This window comes from Diaporthe citri (assembly GCF_014595645.1).
Source record: "Diaporthe citri strain NFHF-8-4 chromosome Unknown scaffold_1, whole genome shotgun sequence".
Classification (NCBI taxonomy): Eukaryota; Fungi; Ascomycota; class Sordariomycetes; order Diaporthales; family Diaporthaceae; genus Diaporthe; species Diaporthe citri.
In genome coordinates, this window is record NW_025064846.1 from 2376997 (window position 1) to 2398807 (window position 21811).

At 56.0% G+C, this 21811-nt stretch overlaps 5 protein-coding genes across 5 annotated transcripts; all 5 read right to left on the bottom strand.

Annotated features, from left to right (window-relative positions):
• Positions 1 to 161: 161 nt before the first annotated feature.
• INS49_000615 (uncharacterized protein) lies at positions 162 to 813 on the bottom strand (the record flags this gene model as incomplete). The annotated part of the gene is made up of 2 exons (XM_043161452.1): positions 162 to 432; positions 536 to 813. The coding sequence occupies 2 exons, from the start codon at positions 811 to 813 to the stop codon at positions 162 to 164; spliced, it is 549 nt and encodes a 182-aa protein (XP_043029958.1).
• A 1015-nt stretch (positions 814 to 1828) lies between these two features.
• INS49_000616 (uncharacterized protein) lies at positions 1829 to 2607 on the bottom strand (the record flags this gene model as incomplete). Its single annotated transcript, XM_043161453.1, has 2 exons — positions 1829 to 2362; positions 2455 to 2607. 2 exons carry the CDS (start codon positions 2605 to 2607, stop codon positions 1829 to 1831), a joined length of 687 nt encoding a protein of 228 aa, XP_043029959.1.
• Positions 2608 to 4674: 2067 nt separating this feature from the next.
• Positions 4675 to 6371, bottom strand: INS49_000617 (uncharacterized protein; the record flags this gene model as incomplete). Its single annotated transcript, XM_043161454.1, has 4 exons — positions 4675 to 5585; positions 5688 to 6000; positions 6059 to 6119; positions 6172 to 6371. 4 exons carry the CDS (start codon positions 6369 to 6371, stop codon positions 4675 to 4677), a joined length of 1485 nt encoding a protein of 494 aa, XP_043029960.1.
• Positions 6372 to 9111: 2740 nt separating this feature from the next.
• INS49_000618 (uncharacterized protein) lies at positions 9112 to 10561 on the bottom strand (the record flags this gene model as incomplete). Its single annotated transcript, XM_043161455.1, has 2 exons — positions 9112 to 9404; positions 9691 to 10561. The coding sequence occupies 2 exons, from the start codon at positions 10559 to 10561 to the stop codon at positions 9112 to 9114; spliced, it is 1164 nt and encodes a 387-aa protein (XP_043029961.1).
• A 9174-nt stretch (positions 10562 to 19735) lies between these two features.
• INS49_000619 (uncharacterized protein) lies at positions 19736 to 21051 on the bottom strand (the record flags this gene model as incomplete). Its single annotated transcript, XM_043161456.1, has 2 exons — positions 19736 to 20009; positions 20120 to 21051. The coding sequence occupies 2 exons, from the start codon at positions 21049 to 21051 to the stop codon at positions 19736 to 19738; spliced, it is 1206 nt and encodes a 401-aa protein (XP_043029962.1).
• Positions 21052 to 21811: the final 760 nt, after the last annotated feature.

Consider the following 21811-nt stretch of genomic DNA (forward strand, 5'->3'; position numbering starts at 1 on the left):
CTTGACGTTGAGCACAAGGGCTCAGACTATAATTATGCTGCGACATCGACACTTTCAACCCACAAATGCCAGTTCTTACTGTCTTCAATGCGTTCACAATAACAATGCTTCGAAAGAGACCTGAAACACGGAACTTGCCCAGCAGCCTTTAGTGTAATTAGTTACAGACAAGGACCATCATGCAGCACAGAATGTGCCGGGAACTCATTGTTCGAGAACGGCACCTGCACTAACACGGTCGGCTCATCGCTGGGGAACTCCGTATAATGCCCGGCGACAGTGCTTATCGAAGGCAGGTCGGCCGCGATCAGGAACGATGAGGATATCGTCCCGGGCATCGCGTAAGCAACATTGATTTCGACGGTACTGTTGACGCCTGGAGGAGTATAAGGGGCTGTGATCCGAATGAGACCGTTAAGAACACCGGTCAACCTGCCACAGCACTCGCGTCAGCAATATCCTTGGAGATGAAGACCTTCAAACCCTTCGCAAACACGAATCACCATGGACACATGTAGGGTGGGCAAAAACGTACTGCACCGCCGGGGCCCACGCCTCACCGACCGCTGTCCTCGGCTGGATTATGGACAGCTCCGCCTGGGTTGTGTTTGCGCTCACGATCCAGTTCAGGGCCGACCTTGCATTCACCGCCTCGGTCTCCAGCTGCCAGCACACAAGAACCGAGTACCCGCCGCGCGAGGACAAGGCCGTAATGTTGAGGGGCATGTTGGTCGGCCACTGTTCCTCCTCCCGGGCGATCGACGCCATGGGCACTCTCGACAAGACGCTGGTGAGGACTGACTTGAAAAGCATCCTGGGTTATGTACAAGGTGAAATCTGATGATCGGCTCTGAGGATACAATTAATTACTTGTGCAGCCCCGCATGTCGGGTCTTATCACCTCGAGGGCGAGGTAAGCCACCTCGATCATATGCTTTTTCCAGCCAGCCACGGCGGGCCAAGATGGTGGGCGGGTGAGAGCCGACTGGAGCTATATCCCAGGCGGAGATGCAACTTCTAGTTACCTTCAAGCCTTTCAACCCATGAAGGGGCTACCCGAAAGCCACAGAAGCCACGAGGAGAAGTGAGGTGGAACAACACACATCCTCCGCCATCCCGAAACCCTTGTGTCTCAATGCCCGCGTGCAGGTCTCAATCCCCACTGAGGTACTGTAGGGCATATCAGCAGGAGATGGCCGCATTCAGCATGCCATTGGACGGGATGCACGCGACCAGGCATACCGCTTGGTATCGGCAGCTTGTACTGTGAATATTCATAACAAGTAGATCCCAGTGCATGTAGCTGAATGTGGTGGCATCGCTATCTACCACACAGAATTGAGGCGGAGGGAATTCGGTCAGACTGTGCAATGCTGGGCTGTATTTGGGCTAGAAGTAATGGAAAGCCCAGGGCGAGCCGAGGGGTATCGCAGACTAGCAACAAGACTATATGTTATTAGTGTACAGTGAAATTAGATGCGTCCAGCATAGTAGACACGATGTGGTATCAACCTTCATCTTTCCTCGGACTCATAATCGTTACAAAGCAACACTCCCATCCACCTCATATGCCAACCCCAAAAATGCCATCGTCAAAAGACAGCATGTGCGAACATGCTTCGTCGCTGCGTGAAATGTCTTCGAATCGTAATAAAGCAATGCCCACTCGACAGCCAGCACCGCACAGAGGTGTGTTTTGTGGTATAGTTTCGTTTTGTGCTCGTGCAGGCGGGCTGAGCGTGGTGGTCTTGTCGTTACTCCTTGTCTCGTGGAAGCCTAGGTCGCAAGGATGCCTCGGGCGCCGCACGATGGGCGATGTCGACCAACACTACAGCAACGCAGCGAGGCCAGCCACGCCAAGCAGCGCCAGGAAGCTGGCAGGGCTGGCAACACCTGCACCATTGGTGGTCGAGCCAGTCGCAGACGCAGTGCTGGAGCCGGCTGCGCCAGTCGTCTTGGTAGCGGAACCACTGCCTCCAGTGCCAGTACCAGACGCCGCACCTGCTGATGTAGAATTGCCGGACTCGAAGAAAATACCACCGGTGGGCGAGGCTGGGGTGCTGGTCACAGCGGAAGACGAGGCCGACGAGCTAGCGGCAGCAGTGCTAGTGCTGGAGGCAGTTGAGCTCGAGACCTTGGTCTCGAAGTGGAGGCCACCCGCGACTGAATACTTGGAGGCGCAAGTTGTCAGATCCGTGCCTTCAGGGCAACACACGGTCTGGCCAGCCGTGTCGGCTGCGCAGTAGTAGCCGGCCTCGCAGGAGTTTCCGCTACCGTCTGGACAACAGGCCTCGTTCGCACCAGAGTCGTAGCAATGCATCTGGTTGTCGGTAGAAGCGCATTGCGCGAATGAGGCGCCACACTATCGGCACGTTAGTTTACATTGAACGAAGAGATTGGTAGTAGAGGGAATCATCGTACGGCCTCGGAGCATGTGGCAGCCAGTCCACAAACCGACTGCTTCGGGTGGTAGACATCGGTATCGCGGCGATCCAGTCCAAAGATCTCGCGGGCAGACAGGAAGGCCTTGGCAGGTCTGTAAGGCAACGGCTCCGCAAAGGCCTGGGAGGCAATTGCAACGACGGCTGCGATCGTGATTTTCTTCATTTTGGGATGGCTGGATTCGTTTTGTTTCGTTTCGTTGGTAAAGGTAGTGCTTTGCTTGTTGCTTGGCTCGAGGGATCTGGGGATCTGGGGATCTCTAAGCTTGTGTGTCGGTGAAGTGAGAGTGAAATGTGGGCACGACAGTTGAAATGAGTGGACAAGCCCCGGTAAGGGACTCAACGCAAGGACGCAGTAGCAGGTATCGCGAGTGAGTATCGATCGACTCGATGGGAGTGCAAAAAGAGCGGAGACAGGGTCGGATGTGAGACGGGTGGGACTGGGGGCCGACAGGGTGGGCGATATACCGAACATATAGGAACTAAGGCCCTAGCACGGCTGGACAGGCAACCTGCGACCAAAGAAGTAGGAGAGCGATCTCCTTAATTTTACTGGCCACTTGGCCAGGCAGACCTTGTCCGGATCGTCACGACCGACCTCCTTCCTGGACTCGGGATTGGACAAAAGAGGCAAGAGCAGCATTTTGTCAAAATTAACAGACCTCAATCTGGCCGCCGACACAAGGCGCTTGACTGAATGTTCCCAAGTGCTCGAGGCCATGCTCGCCTGGTGGACAAAGCAGCCCTGCCCTATGCTACCTGGCGTGTCCCTGCGCCGGGCGGCCCTGCGCCTCTACACTTGGTGACGCCTCGGTTCAAGCCGACGCATTGCGACAAAGCGAACAAGGCCTGTCAGAAAAGGAGCCGGCCGTCTCATTGTCTGACCGGAGCGGCGGTGACGGAAGTGGGCCTCAACACCCACCTGTTGGTCTCTCCGGGCACGGAAACAAGGCGAGGAGGATGCTCGGCAGAGCCAGGGTCGTTGCCCTCCACCCATGGCACCACTGCGCCTTGCCTATTCGCGCCGGCATCGTAAGGATTCGTGCCTGGCTCGGGCCAAGCCGCCAGGCGCGAACCGGACGAAGTGAAATGAAATGAGACGAACACCCACAGACTGGCTGTCTTCGCCCCCATCGGCCAGAACTAGGCCGGTGGGGACGGCGCTTACAGGCGAGCAAATCTCCCCCGAGCGATTCAGACCCGGGAGCGATACCCTGTTGCTCAATCGCGATGGCTGGCCAAGCTGAAATGGAGAGAAGATGTTCAGGAGCGTCATCGTCAATGCAACGGCTGTGGTAGGCGCTGCACGGCGGCTAATGAAGAAAAGGGTGGAAGGAGTCAGCTTCAGATTCAGATTCAGATTCAGATTCAGGAACAGGCAAAGCGCGGGCCCCCAGCGCGGGCGTCGTCCGGGCCCTGCATCACTTGATCAGCTGGCTGCAATCCACTCTCCTGGGTCTGGCTGCCGGGGTGGCATTCAGTTAAGCTATGCCCGTTTGGTGGAGAGCATCCCTTCATTGGCTGGCTCTGCTGGGCTGTGGGGTTTCATCAGCACAGACCAGCTCCTGCCCGATTTGGACCGTGTTTGACAGACCGTCAGTGTTCAGCGGCCCCTGCGTTCCCTGCGCTGGCCCTGTCGAGAGATTCCGAGTTGCAGTCTTGATTGCGACATTCGACATTGCGCCTCTGCGAATCCGGGGAACCTCGCATGTCACGGACCATTTCTTAAATTAAAAATCAACGTCTGTTCGCTCTACTCTGGCGGACGCCCGGAATTGACCATGTGGACAAGACTATTGACTCTCGGATCGCCGCTGCCAGAGAATGCACCGCGCTACGCACTCGGCGGCGCTCATCCATTCCCCAGATACACGATAGTCTCAAGTGGTGAATGAACACTACTTCCACGCTATCGTCCTGAGCATTCACGCTGTGGGTCGTGTCACTAGCTATGGAACTACTGATGGATGACGGTTTGTGACGTTGGAGTGCCGACTCGGATCGAGACTTGTGCGCAGAAACTGAACGGGCCAAAACGTGAAGCAGTTTTGAATTCTTCAAATCAAAAGACAACAAGACCTATCCATGTATCCAGCGCTAAGCTGTCTCCAGCATGTTGACTTCGCCGCCGCGCCCTAAGACATTGAGCATCCAAATGCTATACACATACGCCTCAGGCTGTCCCCAACTCCACCAAGCATACTGTGGACCCTGATCAGTCCCATGCAACCTCTTATGCTTCCAGGTGCTCTGTCCTAAAAGCGACCTTAGTCTCCCCAGTCTCTTGGATGCCGAGACTAGCTTTGCGCGCGTCACGAGCCGAGTCCCCAATCGTCCCATGCTCGTCCACATACCCAATCTTTGACTCGCGGAACCCGTCGAGCTCCCTCTTGTACACAGTATTGAGGAAGATTGGGTAAACGAACGAGACAAAGAACCCGATCAGAGGCACAGCCATTCCGATGTGGTACCCCTTGTGGTCCGCCAGCAAGCCGGTCAGCGAAGGGAACAGGGCGCCTCCGGAAACTGCCGCCACGATCCAGGAGCTGCCCCGTTTGGTGTGTCGTCCAAGACCACGGATTGAGAGCGTGAAGATGGTCGGGAACACGCAAGATTCGAAGAAGAGCACCAAGCTGAGCATGGCCACACCCGTCTCTCCATATATGCCGATCGCCAGCGCAATGAACAGCATGATCGCAGACATGAAGGTCATCAGAACCAGGCGTGGCTTGACGATCATCATCAACCCTGCGGCAGCAAACCGTCCGATAGCAAACAGGCCCTGTCCAATGGCATACCGGTCGCTGGCCTGTGCCGCGGTTAAACCAGCCGACTCCCGGGCATAGTTGATAAAATTAGCCGCGACGCCGACCTGAGCGCCCACATAACAGAACTGAGCAGCTACGCCGAAGAAAAGCTTGTACTGCTTAGCCATCGGCTTGTCTTCGTATCCTGTGAGTCCGGCGGACTGTTCCGCTTGTAGTTCCATGTCTGCGTCTGTGACTTCTGGTATAGGCGAGAAGAAGAAGACAACGGCAAGAAGGAAGACGAAGGCAGCGATGCCGAGGTACGTCCACTGTACTTTCGAAATGTCGTCGGGGTTTGTCTCTTCGAAGAAGACGCGGGAGGCCAACAGAGGAGCCACTGAAGTGTGTTAATACCGTTGACGAAACTTGAAAGGATAGTGCCTCAAAAGTGCCTCGTGAGGGTGAATGTGAAGTCGGAAATGAGAGGGGTTATACGTACTGACGGAGCCAATAGCCTGAAACGACTGTGAAAGTTCGAGACGGAACTCGGAGAGACGAGGTGGTCCACAGGTCGCGATGAAAGGGTTTGCCGAAGTTTCAAGAGTCGAGAGTCCAGAGCCGACGATAAAGAGGGACCCGCAGAAGCCGCCAAAAGACCGGTACACGGCTGAAGGCCAGAACATCAGGGCGCCGACACCGTATATACAGAGTCCAACGATGAATGTCCACCTATAGCCGAACTTCCGCACAATCCATCCGGAGTAAGTCAGGGGTCCGATGAAGTAGGCTCCGAAGTAAGCACCTTGGAGACCCTATCAGGCGACAGTCAGTACCAGAACTGGAAACACCTGAGTGAAAGTCAGGACTTACACCAGCTTTGGCAGCTGTTATGTCCAAGGCTGTTTGGAACTTTGCATTCAGCACGTCCAATCTATCGGAAGGTTAGCCTTGAAGCAAGCAAGCCATGTCCAGAGGAGACTTACAGGCCGTATGCAAAACCCCACAAAAAGAAGAGAATTGTCACGAGTGTGATTGGAAAAATTGACTGCTTGACAGTCAAGGCCGAGGCACCTGTCAGACCCCGATTCGACACCGACTTTCGGTGCGCATTTACTTCCGCATTGGAAGGTCGGCGCTGCTCCAGGATCTCCTGAGGAGTTGGCTCCTCGCGTTTCCCGAACATCTTGATAACTCTGCCACGCTCAGCCGGGACAAGGAATCAGAGCTTGGAGGGCGCGGAGGGCGAAACAGCCAGCTCAGGCCTGGGTGGCTCCTGAGGGAGAAGTGAAGGGTTGTTTGATGTAAATTGTTTCTAGGAAGGGTTGCAGTGCAGATGGATGATGGTCAACCAAGAGTCAAGCTCGAGGGGACTCCCCATCTTCTTATACACTGCTGCGATCGAGGACCCATCATCGCAGGCGTGCACTGTCTCTGACGCGCTTGTCGAGCTGTGCGATGGGATCGTGTCCCAGCTCGGCGATGCCGTGATACCAGACTCCACAGCTGTCGCCTCTCAGTGCCAGTTCTATCCCTCTTGGCAGCGAGGCAAGCCGTCGAGCGGTATCTAGTCTGTGCTCAAAAGGACCTCGATTATCACTAGCGACGTGCCCGGCAGTTTGGATGTGCTCGAGCCATTCCCCGTTGAGGATAGACCGGCCAGCATCACGCAGCCTTCCGGTCACACCTCAACCGGCATAATCTGATCGAGGCCCTCCAGCTGCTGTCTAGCGCGCAATGCAGGTTGGTCGCCTTGCCCGGGTCACACGAACTAACGGCACCTTAGCGTTTTGTGGGGAGAGCTTATGGCATTGCCGACGACCTCGTCCCAGGGTTGAAGACGCTGCTAGCGCTGGGGAGATGCGGAGGGGGAGGCGGGTGGGCTTGGGGTAACGCCGTGCAATTGAGCGATAGATCTGACGGAAACCGTTCCTGGTATTCATCTCACGATACCGGGACAGAAAATAACCTGACAACCACGGGCCCAGGCACTCTCGATGTTCGCAGTGGCGCGGACCAGTACATGAACTTAGTTCTGGCCAAAGTTCCCAGGCTACCTGCCAGGGAGTACATACCTTGCAGTCATCACAGGAGGCATCACTATCTGGAGCATCTCCTAGAGTATTCACTGTCCAGACGTGGCTCAAGTTATATTTCGACAAGCCGCAGCTGAGAAGACTCACCTAGCTGTCATGTTGAGCGGCTGACCAGGTGATCGTAACAAAGCCCAAGGTAAGGCCAAAAGAGCGCAGGTCATACCGAGGGCTAGGAAACATCCGCCATAGACCAGCCTGCTAGTCGGTGGCGATCCTGGGCCCACTATGAGATAGCCTCCCCCCAGCGGTCCAGACCTCTACAGATCCAAGCTTTCGTCCTAAGCTTTCCCCAAGCTTTCAGAGTTCTTGGGAGGCGGTCTTGGGGTCACATGGAGGCAAAGCGGCCAATGAGGTGCGTCCCGAGAGGACGTCACCACTTCCGGACCGAAGCCCACATCCCGCGTTCTATTGAGCCTCTGCCTCCCCTTTCGCCCCCATTCTACAGAAAATGAGCTTCAGACACGGAACGGCTTGGTTTATCTCTCAAGGCTGCAGTAGTCCCCGAAGCCATGGGAGAGTAACACCGAGCCCAGTCTCTGACGACGCCAGGTAGTCTGGTCACAAGATACGTGGGCCAGCCGGAAAAGCAAGGGGTTTCCTCTTTCCTGAGGCATTGGAAATAACTTTTGGGACTTCCAGACGGGGGTTGGAGGGTCGAGCTGTCCTAGTGGACAAGGGAAGCAGAAGTCAGTCCAGCGGGGATCTCACAACATCACCGTTCTGGGCATTATTAACTATGTCTCCCTGAGCTCGAGTACCTCCTTACCATAGCTGCCCAATTCAGACGCTGTTTTCCGGGATGAAAGGGCTTTTCAAAGCTCCGTATATCACGCACACTACCTAGGTCATCTTTTGCACTTGTTCGACTGCACGTTGGCCATCTCTCATATCCACCGAGAGCATTCCATCTGTAAAGGATCAGCAGATTGGAAGATCCAGCAACAATTTCATTGACACGGCCTAGTTCTAGGCAATTCTTCGCTCCTGCAGCCGGGTAACCCCCATGCTCAACGATCTGTGAGTCTGCTATCATACAACATACCAATCCTTTCAGAGAACAGGAATCCGGGTCTCGCTGGGGCTTCTCCGAACACCAGAGCGAGACCGACCCCATATGCATTCTATTCATCATGAATCAGCCCAACAACCCGCGATCGAACGACTTTTAATTTTCATCAGGAGCGTGGGCCCTCCTGGCGAGAAGAGCGGGACAATTTAAACAAAGAACGGCTTCTCGTGATCGTTCCAATGCTGGGCAAGCTCCGGCTACACTGCCACCCCCAGTGCTCGTGCCTCGCCTCTCGTCAGGCGACGTATATCAGACAAGGACTCTAAAGATGGCGAGGCATCAGTTACCGAGCCCTGAGGCCTGGCGGAGATAGTTGGAGTTGGCACGAAATCGCCAGTGTCTGGATCCCTTACACCTTGTAGAATCTGTGAACAAACACCAGTCGTTTTCTTTGGCGGCGATTTTGGAGGGGTGGTAGATGCAGTTGGCGACGGGATGGAGTCTGAATCATTATCTTCGGGTCCATTTTCTTCGGGACCGCATTCCTCGAGGCTGCTCTCTCGGGGGACATTCGACTTTCGGGGCATCTGAAATAGGTTGGAGTGAGTGGGTGAAAGCTTCGAATTGCAATCAAGTTGTAAATGATTGATATAATTTGTAGGCACTGATTCCGGGGACGGGGAGATCAAAACGTTGGCCACCCAGCCCGAATCTCCTGTTGGCAGTCCATATTCCTTGCGAGCTCCTGTCTCACAGGTTCCCGCGTCCTGCCCCATGAATGTTGTAGATGAAGCTTCGGTCCCCGCTATTCCGGAAGACTCCTAATTATCCTCGCCTTCCATCTTAGCAAGCCACTTGTTCATCTGGGAGTACTTCTCCAAAAAGGTCTTCTCAAGTTTTTCACATGCTGCGTACACGTTGTCGGTCGGTTTCCAGTAGGTCTTGCAATTGGTGAAAATTTGGTTCATGTCGGCAAGAAACTCCTCTTCGCTGGTGTACTGGTTTTGTTCCATCTTGTTCTTCATAGTACTGAGGTCCATTGGCTTGGTGACCTTCTCAAAGTAGTCGGGTACGTTGTCAACAATGGCATCAACCGGCTCCTTGAATGGGCCGACTAGACGTGTCCAAAATCCTGCACGAATTAGTATCAACAGAGCTGAGGAATCGTAGATGATCATCGCTGATTGCGAAGGCCGAGCCAGATATTCTCTGACATCGTCTTGCTTTACAACGTGGGAATGTAGCTCATAGCTTACCAGGCCCTGACAACATTCTAGTCAGTAGATCTGAACAGAAGAACAGCTTCTGAGCAGTAGTAAAGTCTTGGTCGCCATTCGCACCAGCGTTGGAGCGACGCCGAGGTACGGGCTTCGTGGCAGGCAGTGAGATCCTCGGCTTACGAACAGCCGCTTTGGGGGCTGTTGGTGCTTGTGGAAAAGGGTCAGAACGGCGGGGCTTCTTGACTGGGTAAAGTGAGTCTGGCTCCTCGTCTTCGTTTTGATCAACATAGTGGACTTGCTTCCGTGGGGGATTTGCAGTCTTTGGATGATGGGAATCACCGCCGAGTTGGACCAGTGGGGACGTGTCTGATGGGACCATGGCCACCACCAGTTCGCTAAGCACGTCTTGGGGCAACGATTTGGCGAATTCAGCCTTGGAGTCGGAGGTGTGCATGTACTCTGCCGCCCAACCAAGGAGCAGCTTCCTGATGGAGCATCCCTCTGGGGTATCTTTCCACACCTGTACCAGGAGCGGAGTGGAAGGAATCCTCGTGGTAGCCCGCCGCACCTCTAACATGGCGTCGAGGGTATGGTCGCAGAGACCGTCTATGCGAAGCTCATGTCCCAGCTTCCAGACTCCGATCAGAATTTCGTAGGATGGCAAGGTGTTCTCATCAGGGATGACCGCGCCAGTGTACAGGAAGTTTTGGACAAAGCCGAACACTTCGACTGGGCAGTTGGGCAGCCGCTCGAGGTACTCAACGTCGTCCCTGGCGGCAAGTTTCTCGCGGAAGTAGGATGACTTTGCGCAGAGAAAGTTCTTCTGCAAGCCGAAAGGAACCTCGTCTTTGCCAACCAGGATCACTACCAGCTCGGGGTGAGGCTCCAACCACGAGAAACTGGTGAGTCCAGGGTGACTGGTGGCCTCGGGTGGGTTCGACGCTGCTGGAGCCGTGGCATTGCCCTGAGTAGCAGATGGAGCAACTGGAGTCTCCGGGGCAGCTTCAGCTCCAGGGGCCAGTGGACGCTCCGCAAGTGGTGCATCCATCATGCGTTCTGCGCGCGGGTGATGGTTTGGGAGATGATAATCAGTGCACTGCTTGTGTTGATATTTAGCAACCGTTCCTGCCGAACACGGTGGAGTGATGAGTCCTATCGACCGAGATGCGCAACAACGAAGTTCGCTGAAAAGCATTTGCATGCATACAAACAGCATTTGTATTTGCTTATGAGGTATCGCAACTCGAGGCCGAGTGAGAGTTTGGAAGTGGATGAGGGAGGGAAGGAGGGAGGGAGGGACTTACCGGTTGTGGCTTCCGAACCGGCTATGATGAGAATGTGCACGCAGAATGAGATATCCGATGGTCGACGGCAGTGTTTGATGAGACTGTATGACTGGGTTGTCAAAGTCTTGACCCAGGAGGTAAGGTTTGAGGATTTTAAAGCTGTCAGGTGCGTTGGTTTTGATGATGAGACCAGTGTGTGTGTGCTCATTTCAGGTGAATCTTGGTGTGCCAGGTTGGGTGAAGTGAGAGGTGAGATGACTAAATTGCAGTCACTGTTGAGCGTATGGTGCGGGTGCATGGGCCGCCCCGCCCCGCCTGCCCGTTCAAGCCAGCCAGGCAATCGGGCAGGTGACATCCCTAGCGACTTGAAGTGTGGCCATCACTACCTTCCTTTCAATTCAAATTCCTTATATGTTGCTTTCAATTTTCTTGTGATATCCCATCTACCTAAATTCTTTGGAAAGTCATCACAGGAACTGAATCATTTTTATTCTCATGCCCAATTGACTTCATGACCGTGAAATATCTGAGAGCCACTCCATTCCGGCTCACGGCTGTGGGCCTACGAAGTGTGGCAGGAGTACAACAGGATAGATACTCTTGAGATCGATGTCCAATACGGTCATCCCAAATGAGATATCAACGATGAGCCAAATAAGGCTCTCAGCACAGCTTACTATAATTCCTCTAGGGAACCAGGTTACAGGCATGCAAATTCCAGCTTCGGCGGTCATGCACAAAGTATGCTGGTTTAAGGAAGAGTACAAAATGCTTCATCAGAACTAAAATTTACCAAAATTTGGAGCAAGGTGTTCAAACGAGACCAAATGTATTCAACCTCAAGAAATTTGCCAGGGTTCATTCAGTTTTTAAGTCGGGAGGGATATCAGTGTACTGATAAAGACTGCTGCCAGCTTTTCAAAGCTCTTGAAGTAGAGTCCCTCCTCCGCCTTGCACACACAAACATGGGTTTTTATACCGTGGACAGTTTTACTTCCCAGGCAGGCAAAATGCAAGCACTTCTCACGAATCAACTCACTATAACTCACTGTTCATACAACAAGACTCTACCAGGGGCTTTCGTGAAGTCCTGGCCGTGACCCAGCTCTTCAGCTCTTAGGATTGCAAGAGAGCATCATAGATGCAATCGTCGAACACACCATATGCCATGCACTTGCAGCGAGCACACGGCAGGAGGCAAAAGAATTGCCACCATCTGGAAAACCAGCTCAAACGGCGGATATCCGGAAGACTATGGCTTGAAAAGGGGAGCCATTGATATTGTGATAGTGCTTGGGCTCTGGACCACACAGAACGCCGACGGAAGCAGGCAATCACATGACAACCCTCATATATCGGAATGCTGAGTGAACGAATAATTCTGGGGCGACATCTTTAACAACATCTTGGACTCATGAAAACCTGGATCCTGCATCACGGTCTTGATCAGACCTTGCATCGATTAATAATATTACCAGCATGGGCACCTGGGGAGCATGCATGTGTCAACAGCTATTCCCTCCCAGAGGCAATGATGGTGCGCAAGCACGACAACAGAGTCAAGTTATGCCCCAAACGAGCAAAATGAAATCTGGGAAAACGGAAAACTAACAAAGCCGTGGAAAGTCACCATAAGACGCGGTCGCAGACCTATCACGAGGATGGTGTAAGGCATAACGACGGTTGAAGAAATCCAGTCTAGCAGCCCTCCCCGGTGTGATGATAGAAGCACTCAATGAACGACTTCTTCGATATGAAATTACTCAACCAAAACCTGCGTTCAGGACATCAGGACTGATACAATCCGTGCACAGGCTGAGGTAGTCAGACAGTCTTGCCTATCCGTTCCGCCTCCTTGGTACAGTCAATCGTCATCCTTTACCCCGACACCGATCAGTATGAATTCCTCATCCGAGTCGCCAGCCGAAAGATCCTTGGCTCCATCTTTCATTCGGTGCTCGGGATCTCTTGTGCGAGCGTGGGTGCCTCGCTGCCTGGCTTCCAATCGTCCGTGAGGTTTCGGTCCCAAAACTCAAAGATAACCGTGACATCCCCCTAGGTATAAGCTACTCGAGACATAATTGCGCTACCAGCCCAGGTCGGGCAGTAAAGTGCAACTTGAGAGTAGGTAGTCAGGCGTATGGCTGATATCTGTGATCACTATCGCCTGGGAACAACTCATCGGACCCAACCCGACAGGGCAGACGTTCTCGCCTCGACAATGCTAGGGCACTGCCTACGCGTTGCATGAGTATGTAGCGCGGCCATGTCGTGTCGCCTTCGGCAGGCTGCCGTCGAAGGCCGTGCTTCCCAAATGCATCTCAGCCCCCTTCCTGCTCGGTATCGTGGCGTCGAGGAAAATAATGCCGATACTCTTCCACAGGCAAAAGTCCAACGGCCCGAGTTCCCAACTCGGAACCACGCAGGTTTATGGAGATCCCCGTCTTACACAAAGGATCGCCTAGACGTCGTGCGACGTCGGTGGGGGAGTTCGTGGGCGCGTCCTATGCGGTCAGAACCTCCGCCAGGGAGTCCCTTCACTCGAAGAGCCAACCAGAATGCTCGTGCTTCGTAGCGAGGCAGGTAATGGCTTACGCATGGCGTAAGGAAAGCGAGGACGAATGTGAGGCGACCAGCGTATCAACAACACACGGCCCGATCTTCGTCTCCAGTTGGGTTCTCACGCCGTGAAACCCAATCCTCGGTACGCGTTCGCCAATACCCGTTCAAGTCCATTGCTCCCCTCAGGGGGTACGACTGTGCTTAATCTTGGGAGAAAAACTTGCTTTCCAGGCGGGCCTTGGGACAGATCAATCCATGGCGAAAATACACCAACATCTGACAACAAGCTGGTTAAAATGTTGGACCATACCGTTGAAGCCCTCCGAAAACAGATCTTCTACAAGCATGTGAGCGAGGGACCAGTGGTGACGTGAAAGATCTTGATCCAGTCGCACAGCATGGCAGGATGCAAGTAACTTACGAATGCACTTACAGCTCGACCCAGGTCGTTTGATCCCCGCCAGCGATCGGGCCATGAGTTCATGTAGGTCATGACGGATACAGCGGCCTCAATATACAACCTCCGCTGCCAAGAGACCCTGATGCGACGCCTCGTGGTTGGATCCCGCGCCGTGGCTGGACCAGCCAAGGATATAGGTCTGTCGAGCCTCGGAGCGAAGCCCTATCGAGCCCTTGATGCCCTCGAGATGCTGCCGGACAGGTCGCATTTGCGGCGCTGGGGCGCATCTCTACCCGGAGTCTAGGCCCACGGCCCAGCCTGTCCCATCACGACCGTGGCCTGACCGCGGGCTGTCATATCTCGAGATCGATCGGGTGACATTCGCTCGCGTACTCTCAAGAGGCGCTCGTCCTTGCGGGGCACACCTGGTCGCTCTAGATAGCCGACCCTCCCTCAAACAACCGCTATCGTGCATTCTGGCTTGCTGTTTTAGCCAGGGAGGTGCAGGAGGCTCGCTAACGTTCCGAGATGGGGAGGGGGGAGCGGACGCGGGTTACATCGAGGGCGGCAGAGCGGGCGACAGAGGCATGCGCGCCTCTCAAAAGAACCGATTGGCCAGAGACATCACGGCTTGGAAGCACCATCTACTCAGGTAGAGTGCGATCACCACGGAGTGGTTGAGGACGATCATACATCTCGAACTAGGCCTAGGGCATGGTTCGTGAGCCGCAGCCCTAGTGCCTCTAGTGTGCCGGGTAAAGTGAAGACGTCGGATGACCGGGACGAAGGTGTCTTCGCAGCAAGGGTCCGCTGAGAGCCTCAATGGCGTTTAGTTCGGTGGCAGGGGGGCGTTAGTTCCCACAAGCCTCAAGCATGCAAAACGGGGTTGCTGCTCCAGTATACGCGCAGCAATGATCTCCGGGGTCCTTGTGGGGACTCTCCATCTTGATCTGTTTAACAACCCAAATGCGGTATGTAACAGCGGTAGCCTTATCGGGGCCGTCGCCACGCAGTGGAATAGCGCGACTGAGGACCCTCCCGCCGGCGAGACCGCAATTCTCCATCAATCAAAGCAGCGCATTCGTGGGCTCGTCGGTTGCTGCCGAAGATATCGTGCCATGGCTCCCGGCGGGTCAAGGAGACGGGGGTTTTCGCTACTTCAGGGCCGAGCTCTCACGAGGATCCGAAAAACCAGAGGAACCTTTGGGGGTTGGGCCTTTGGTCTGGCTCAGCAAGACCTCTCCCAAGACAGAGACTACCAGGATGATGATCCAGACCAAGGCGACACGGGACTACCGCGGCGCTTGTTGGACGGCCGTCAAGAATTGCAACTTCCAGGCGTATGCTGATGATCGTCTTCTAAATACACGCCCTCTTCAGGAGCCAGGCTTGTCCGAGCTAGCGGGCCGTGGAGGGTGTCGTCCCAAGCTGCCCGTGAGATGACAGCTCTCAATAATCAACGTCAAACAAATTGAACCGTTGATAAGGCGGTGCAACCCCCCACGCAATTCATATCGGGGCCGTTCTGCCCTGCAAGCCAATCTACCCACCCAGAGCCACGATTGGACGGTGCCGCCCCCGCGGCGGCTGTGACAAGTGACCCGTAGTGGTGGCGGTGGTGTGTTGGTGACCGCGGCGGCTGATTCAACTTGCCGCGCATAATGAAGGTGTGCTCGTTCCGCGGCCTGGGCCCGCGCCAATACCGCCGAAGGAGCAGGGAGATGATGATGACACTGCTATTATCTGGCGTGAAGCGGAGATTTGGTCCTTGGTGCTCATCCGGTGCCAATACTGGGGTTGAATGCAGGGGGAAAGAAGTCCCAGCCAGCCGGCGAAGGCGCCGTTTGGTCGACGCAAGATCTCCGACAACAGTCTGCCGTGCCTCTGTCTGCCCATTGACCCCATTCCAAATCCCTGGGGACGATCAGGTGGAGGGAGGGAATCCGGGAACGCAGAATGTTGACTCCAGCACAGTGACTAGGGCTGACGCCATAGACCCGCCCCCCAAGAAACATTCCATGGCGATGGCCTGGCCAGGCCTTGTCCGGGTTTGGTCCGGGCCTTGAAGCCGGGCTCGACGATGGACCGTCCCTGGAGACAGGCGTGTCTGGTTCCCTGGCAGCCCTGGCCCGACTGCTGCACGCCCAGTGCCAGGTTCGGTGAGGATGGCCTGCTCCGTCGTGCCACTGGGCCATCGTATTGCGTGCCCATCCTTCACCGGGCCCCCAATCCAGCAGGGTATGCAGGATCGAATCCAGAGAAAAAAAAATCTCCGTTTGGGAAGGAGGATCGGTGCATCTGCAGCCCGTGTTCGGCCGAAGCTGCAGGTTCCAGGAGAGAGGGAGAGGATGAGCCCCCTCTTGGACTGTGGGGTAAGCATGTGTTCTGGATGAGGACGCGCTGGTTCGATGCTTCTTGTTGAGCTTCCGGAAGGGGGCCAAGACACGGCTGGAGAAGATTAGGTTGACGCCAGAACAGGCGGCCGGGACATGACGCCCTTACCCCGTGGGGCCGTGGGGAAATGGATGGGTTGGGGGCTGGGGGTTAGCGCCTTGGAACTTGCTCGATGGGTGGGTGGATGGGCTGCCGACGAAAAGTTTCCAGGGCAATCCCCATTTCCCACAGCACCACAGCTTGAACCAAGGAAGGCACTCCGGCTCCGACGTGCAGAGGGTGGGTGTGATCAGTGATCATTCGATACAGTGTCGCCTACTGCATGCATCACTGGTGGGTGCTGGGCGCTGGGCGCTGGACGCCTGATGCTGGATGCTGGCAACCTGACATCATGCCTGATTCAGCCGTGACCCGTCGCCCGTCGAACAAGTACCTTATCGTACCGTCAGAACTTTGTAGCCCGGTGTCGTCGAGCTACAGTGCTAGTAGACGTCGTTGGCCTCATCGACCTCCACGCCATCGATCGGGGTCCATCACTGACGAGTCACCTGTTGCAGTCAGCCTCTGGCCGGGTCGGGACCAGAATGCCACGATGTCCAGCCCGCTCAGCTCCACCCCCACGCAGGTGTGACACCCAGAAACATGAAGCTTGCGCGTGTCCTACCTCCCGGGGGCTCTCGCATGCCCTGCCTCCGCCCTGGCAGGCACCCAAGCCCTCCAAACACAGCACAAGCTACAACCCTCCCACCCCTCCCTCCGTCCCTCCCTCCGTCGCGGGACCATCTCCCGCACTTTGTCCGCAGCGCTGAGCGTTGGGGGGAGCTGGGGAGGAGGGCCGGAGTCAGTGCCAACCTGGGCCTGCTGCGACCCTGCCCTTCACGCGGTTTCAACCCTCCAGGGCTGCGTTTGAAGTGCGGAGGGCGCGCCCAGTACTTGCCGTCTCAGCTCGATCGGGATACTCGACGGCAACCTCTCGAGTCGTCACGTCACAGCCAGACGCACAATGCAGCACTGATATCAGCAACGTTCGAGGGTGGGCTCGGATCGTGATGGACCACGGTAGACCCGGCCTGACTACCTGCCAACCCTGCCAAGGCAAGAAAGGCTGCTCTTCCACGTAATAGCAAGGCCGTACACTGTATGACGAACCAGCGAGGAAGGAGACTGGTCACTTTATGGTTGTCATGATCATGCATCCCCCGGGGAGGGCAAAGCAGAGCGCGAGAGAAGAAAAATCTTTCAAATGTGTTGAAACGCGGCGCCGGTGAATCAGATCAGACCTCTCGGCCATCGAACGCCATGGCGCTGTCAACCCCACGACAACCGGTCACCCGCGGCCTGGATGATCCCGGCATGGGCGGTGCTCCCCCAGCCGCTGCACGGGGGGCGTATCGCATCGCTCCACGACCACTCATTGCCGACAGTGCCACACCAGCCCTGTGCTGGCCACAGCAGGGCCAGAGACTATACGATGCCGCCCCGGGGCGAACCTGTACCTGTGACAGCTGGCGGCCTGAAGCCCCAAGTTGCGGTGTGAGAGGGACGAAGAAAGAAAATCTCTTTCTCCCTTGGGGTTCGGTAAAGTCGAACCTTTCGTCCGCGCACCGGCGAGTCGTCCAACGGCGCCGGCTCTCAGCTAGTCCTGCCTAAAGACGCAGCAGCGCCTGATGAAGCGAAGCCTCGCAACAACAACCGCTGGCGATGCTGCCCAAACACGAGAAGCTGTGACAAGAGTCAAGCAGGCTGGCCTCTCATAGCCCCCAAACACCTTCCCCCACGGCTGTTGCGGTATTGCGCGGCATCAAGGGGGCCCAGAACGGCATGAATGGTTGCCTCTTGGACCTGTTTGGACAGAAGCTGTCTTGGCGCGCACGCAGATTGGCCGGTGTCGACATTCTTCTCATTAGCAAGGCACACAGTAAAATTTTTTTTTTTTTGGTTCTTTCTTTTTATTCCTCTTAGGGGGCGGTCAAAGTATACCCCAAGAGACCGTGGCAGTGTCAGAAGCGTCCGTCGGATTCCCGTAAGCTGCAGCTGAAAGTGACATGAACAAGCCAGCCAAGCACAGGTCGCCTCTACCCCCCGGTAAATGCGGTGCGGTAGCTTTCCTCCCCGCAAAAAAGGGAACCCCTGGCTCGCCCTGCATAGGTACCGGCGATCAGGGAAGAAAATCTCTAAACAGCGCAAGAGGTTCGGGATCGACAATCTGACAAGAGCCTCGCCCCGGCTCCGGTGGGGGTTGAGGTCCTGTCCTTCCTCGAGCTGAGCCTGCGTTGGTAGACCCCCCCCCTTCAACCCCCCAAACAGCACCCCCTCAACCCCCCCGAGCAATCGTAAGTACGTGGCGTGATGATGAATCGCCTAGGACGGTACCATCTCAACTTCCCAACACAGGGCAGCGCCCCCCTTCCCCACAGAGTGACACGGTGTAACTTTCCTGTTCCTGATCAGCTCATCTCACCCATTTTTACCTGCTGCGGAGCCCCAGCTTCTTTTCTTTGTCACCCCTTCCCCCTTCTCCACGCCCCGACCACGGTACTATAGAGCTCGAGAGGCCAAGAGTACGGCCTGATACGGCCTGACACGGCGATAGGCACCCCAACCCGTCCTCAAGTATTATACGTGTATCTATGTCCCAGGTAACCCTCGGAGAGACTCAAGCGTTTCTTACAAATCACCTTCGGTGTTTGAATGCAGGCCCCGAATCGCCCTCGTGATGATGTGGTCTTGCCCAACCCCCCTATACGTGCTATACCTGATGCTGCGTGTCTCACTCTCCGCGCTCATTCTTCCGCGTACGCGAAATCGGAGGAGGTTTCGCTGGGGAAGGGCCGGGGAGGGGGGGCCCAAAGATAAAAGGCTGTGCCGGATCCTCATCCCACTCTCTTGGGAGTGCACGTGGGCCCCTCTTTGGGTTGATGAGGGAAGGGTGTGGCCACCGGTACGTCACAATGGGTGCTTCGAGCCTCCGAGGCGATTCGCACTGAGTCATGTCACGACAGCTTTCCTGCTGGGCTATCAGCTTCAGAGGGGGGTTGGTCCGCGGGCGCACGATGGAAAAATCCTCAGACGGGCGGGAAAGCGTTATCGCGGGTAGTTTTTCACGCGGACAGGCAGGGCAAGCAAGGCAGTGACTTGGTTTGAATGGATCTGAGATTGTTTCCGGCTTTTTTGCCATCCTGAACCAGGCTCCCCCCATCGAGGACCTGAAGTCGTCCTCCCGTCCGTTCCCGCACGTAACTCCCCGGGCTTTCCTGTATCATGTATCTATCTGAGATCTGAGTGAAGCAACGACAGGCCTAATCTAAAAGGGAAACGAAAAATGAAAAAAGTCAAAGCACGTATCATCGGCTGCCTAGCACATATTGGCCGACGCCACCCCATCCGTGTTTCGATCCAACCAAAAGTCAGAGAGAAACGAAGCTGTCTATCCACCGGGGAAACGGGTTCTCTATGCGGTTGATTATGGTCAATGTTGTAATGGATAGTCGTCCCGAACGCCTCGCAAGTTTATCCATCTATAGTATTCCTGTTCATCATTCGTACATCGCCTGGTGCTGGTCATCATCCACTTCACCTCAACCTAGGAGCGATCCATGAGATCTCCACCAGCGATGCTGTTGGATGAGGAGCTCCGCCCGCTGGTGTTGAAACCTTCGGGAGCCAACAGATCGTGCACCGCCACCTTGGGGACCTGGGGAACTGGGAGCTTCCGTTGGTTTCCGTCTGGTCTGCTCATAATGTCCGACAAGGACATACCAGTTCTCACGCCGGGGGCTGCACCGCTCGCAGGTGGGGGGTTGGGGAACTGCTGCTCCGGCTGGGGCTCCAGGGGAGCAAGCGCGGCGTGTGGTGTCCTAGTGAGAGCTGTCGGAAAGGCGGGAGCTCGTAAGTAGCCTGGTAGGAAGGACGCAGGCGTGGAGAGTGAGCTGGTGTGGCGAGCGGCGTGTGGTCCGGAGTGGGGGACAAGGAGTCGTGCGAGAACGTTGGTGACGAAGGAGCAGTAGAGTTGGGGGAGTTGGGCCTTGACCTCTTGGCGTGCCTGTACGCATGCGAATAATGGTCGTCGTGGTGCTCCTCCTGTGAGTTTGATCTTGACATGTGGTAGGCTGAGAGCGAGGGCAGATTGCCGCGGGAGCCGTGAGAGCTGTGAGAGTAGTAGGGGTGGAACCTCGAAGAGTGGTGGCTTGCTGAGGGAGCCATCAGGTTGTCACGCTCGACCTGGTGAGCAGCCTTTGCGAGCATCGTAATGTCCATCGGTCCGCCGCCATGGGGGCTGCCAGCGGGGGCCCTTCCGAATGGAGCAACAGTGTTGTGCGGCAGGACGAACTGGGAGTACGAGTGAGGCGGGGACACATTTGGCGAGGACAGGGAGGAAGGAGGAGCCGAACGGATGTTCTTTGGAGCCGGGGGCGGCATCAGGTCGCCGGGCTGCAGGCCACCCATCATCTGGTGCGGCTGCTGGCCCTTGTTGCCCCGTCTCGAGTTCGGGTTGCTGTGTATCCTCGAGTGCCGAGTCAACTCGTCAGATCTGGAAAACTTCTTGCTGCAGCCCGGGAAGTTGCAAGCATGCGGCTTCTCGCCCGTGTGCGTCCTGATGTGTCTTGTCTGGTGCTCCAGACGGTGGAAGGCCTTGTCGCAGAGCGGGCACTTGTAGGGCCGCGGGAGCTCGTTGCTCACCTCGGCGGGCTGGCCGGTGGGCAGGGGCCCGTTTGGGCGGAGCACAGAGACGGACGCCATATCTGCTGGATCGTTGTGCTGCTGGGTGGGAGACTGCGACTGGCTGGTGCTGCCGCTGTTGGTGCCGCTGTTGGATTCTTGGTGTTCCGGAGCGGCGGGCGCCGAGGAAGCAGGGTTCAGCAGATTTGCGAAATCTACTGCGGACTGTGACCGTTGCATGTGATCGCCCTTTCTGGATTGACCAGGCCCAACACGCCAACCGAATAAATAGTCCTTGGTGACTGGACGTCTCGCTTTGTCGAACCTGCTGCACTTGTGGCGGCAGTCGGTTGATGTGACAGTGGTGGTGGGTACTGGTCGTCGACGACGGGGGTGGTGGGGGTGGTGGTGGTGGTGGTTGTGGTGACGACGATGTTGCCGTGCAGGCTGAGCCCAGTCCGGGAGGTCGAGGACGGGGTTGTTGTGAACTGGCAAGACTCGCAGGAGAGAGGATGGGGAAAGCCTGGGACCTGGTTGGGGCAGGTGTACTTAAGGTGTTTTGGTGTTGTGGGAGGATTTGGACGGGTTGGGGCAGATCGGATCTCTGGCTCTCTGGGGAAAAGGGGTTTTAGGGAGAAAAAAGAGGCAGCGGAGGCCTTGGGGGGTGGGAGGATGGGAGCCGAGATCTTTTTAAAAACGATCCATGGATGGCGCCTTTTTTCCCACCGTCAGGCCTGGCGGGTCGCCCAAAGTCTCAGCACGTAATGGACGGGTACAGTGCAGTGTGCAGCGCAACGCAGCCCAGCCCAGCCCAGCCCGCAGGACCCGATGTACCGATGTACCTTTCCCGCCGAGCTTTGCTCTGCCCGGTGGCCCCTGTGGCCCCAGTGGCCCCAGTGGGCTGCCCACACCCCAGTCTTGGGGGGGGCACCCCTGACACACCTCCTGGGAGGGTCAGGGAGGGAGGCTTCCAATGTGTGGAGAGCGCTGAGGTTGCGAC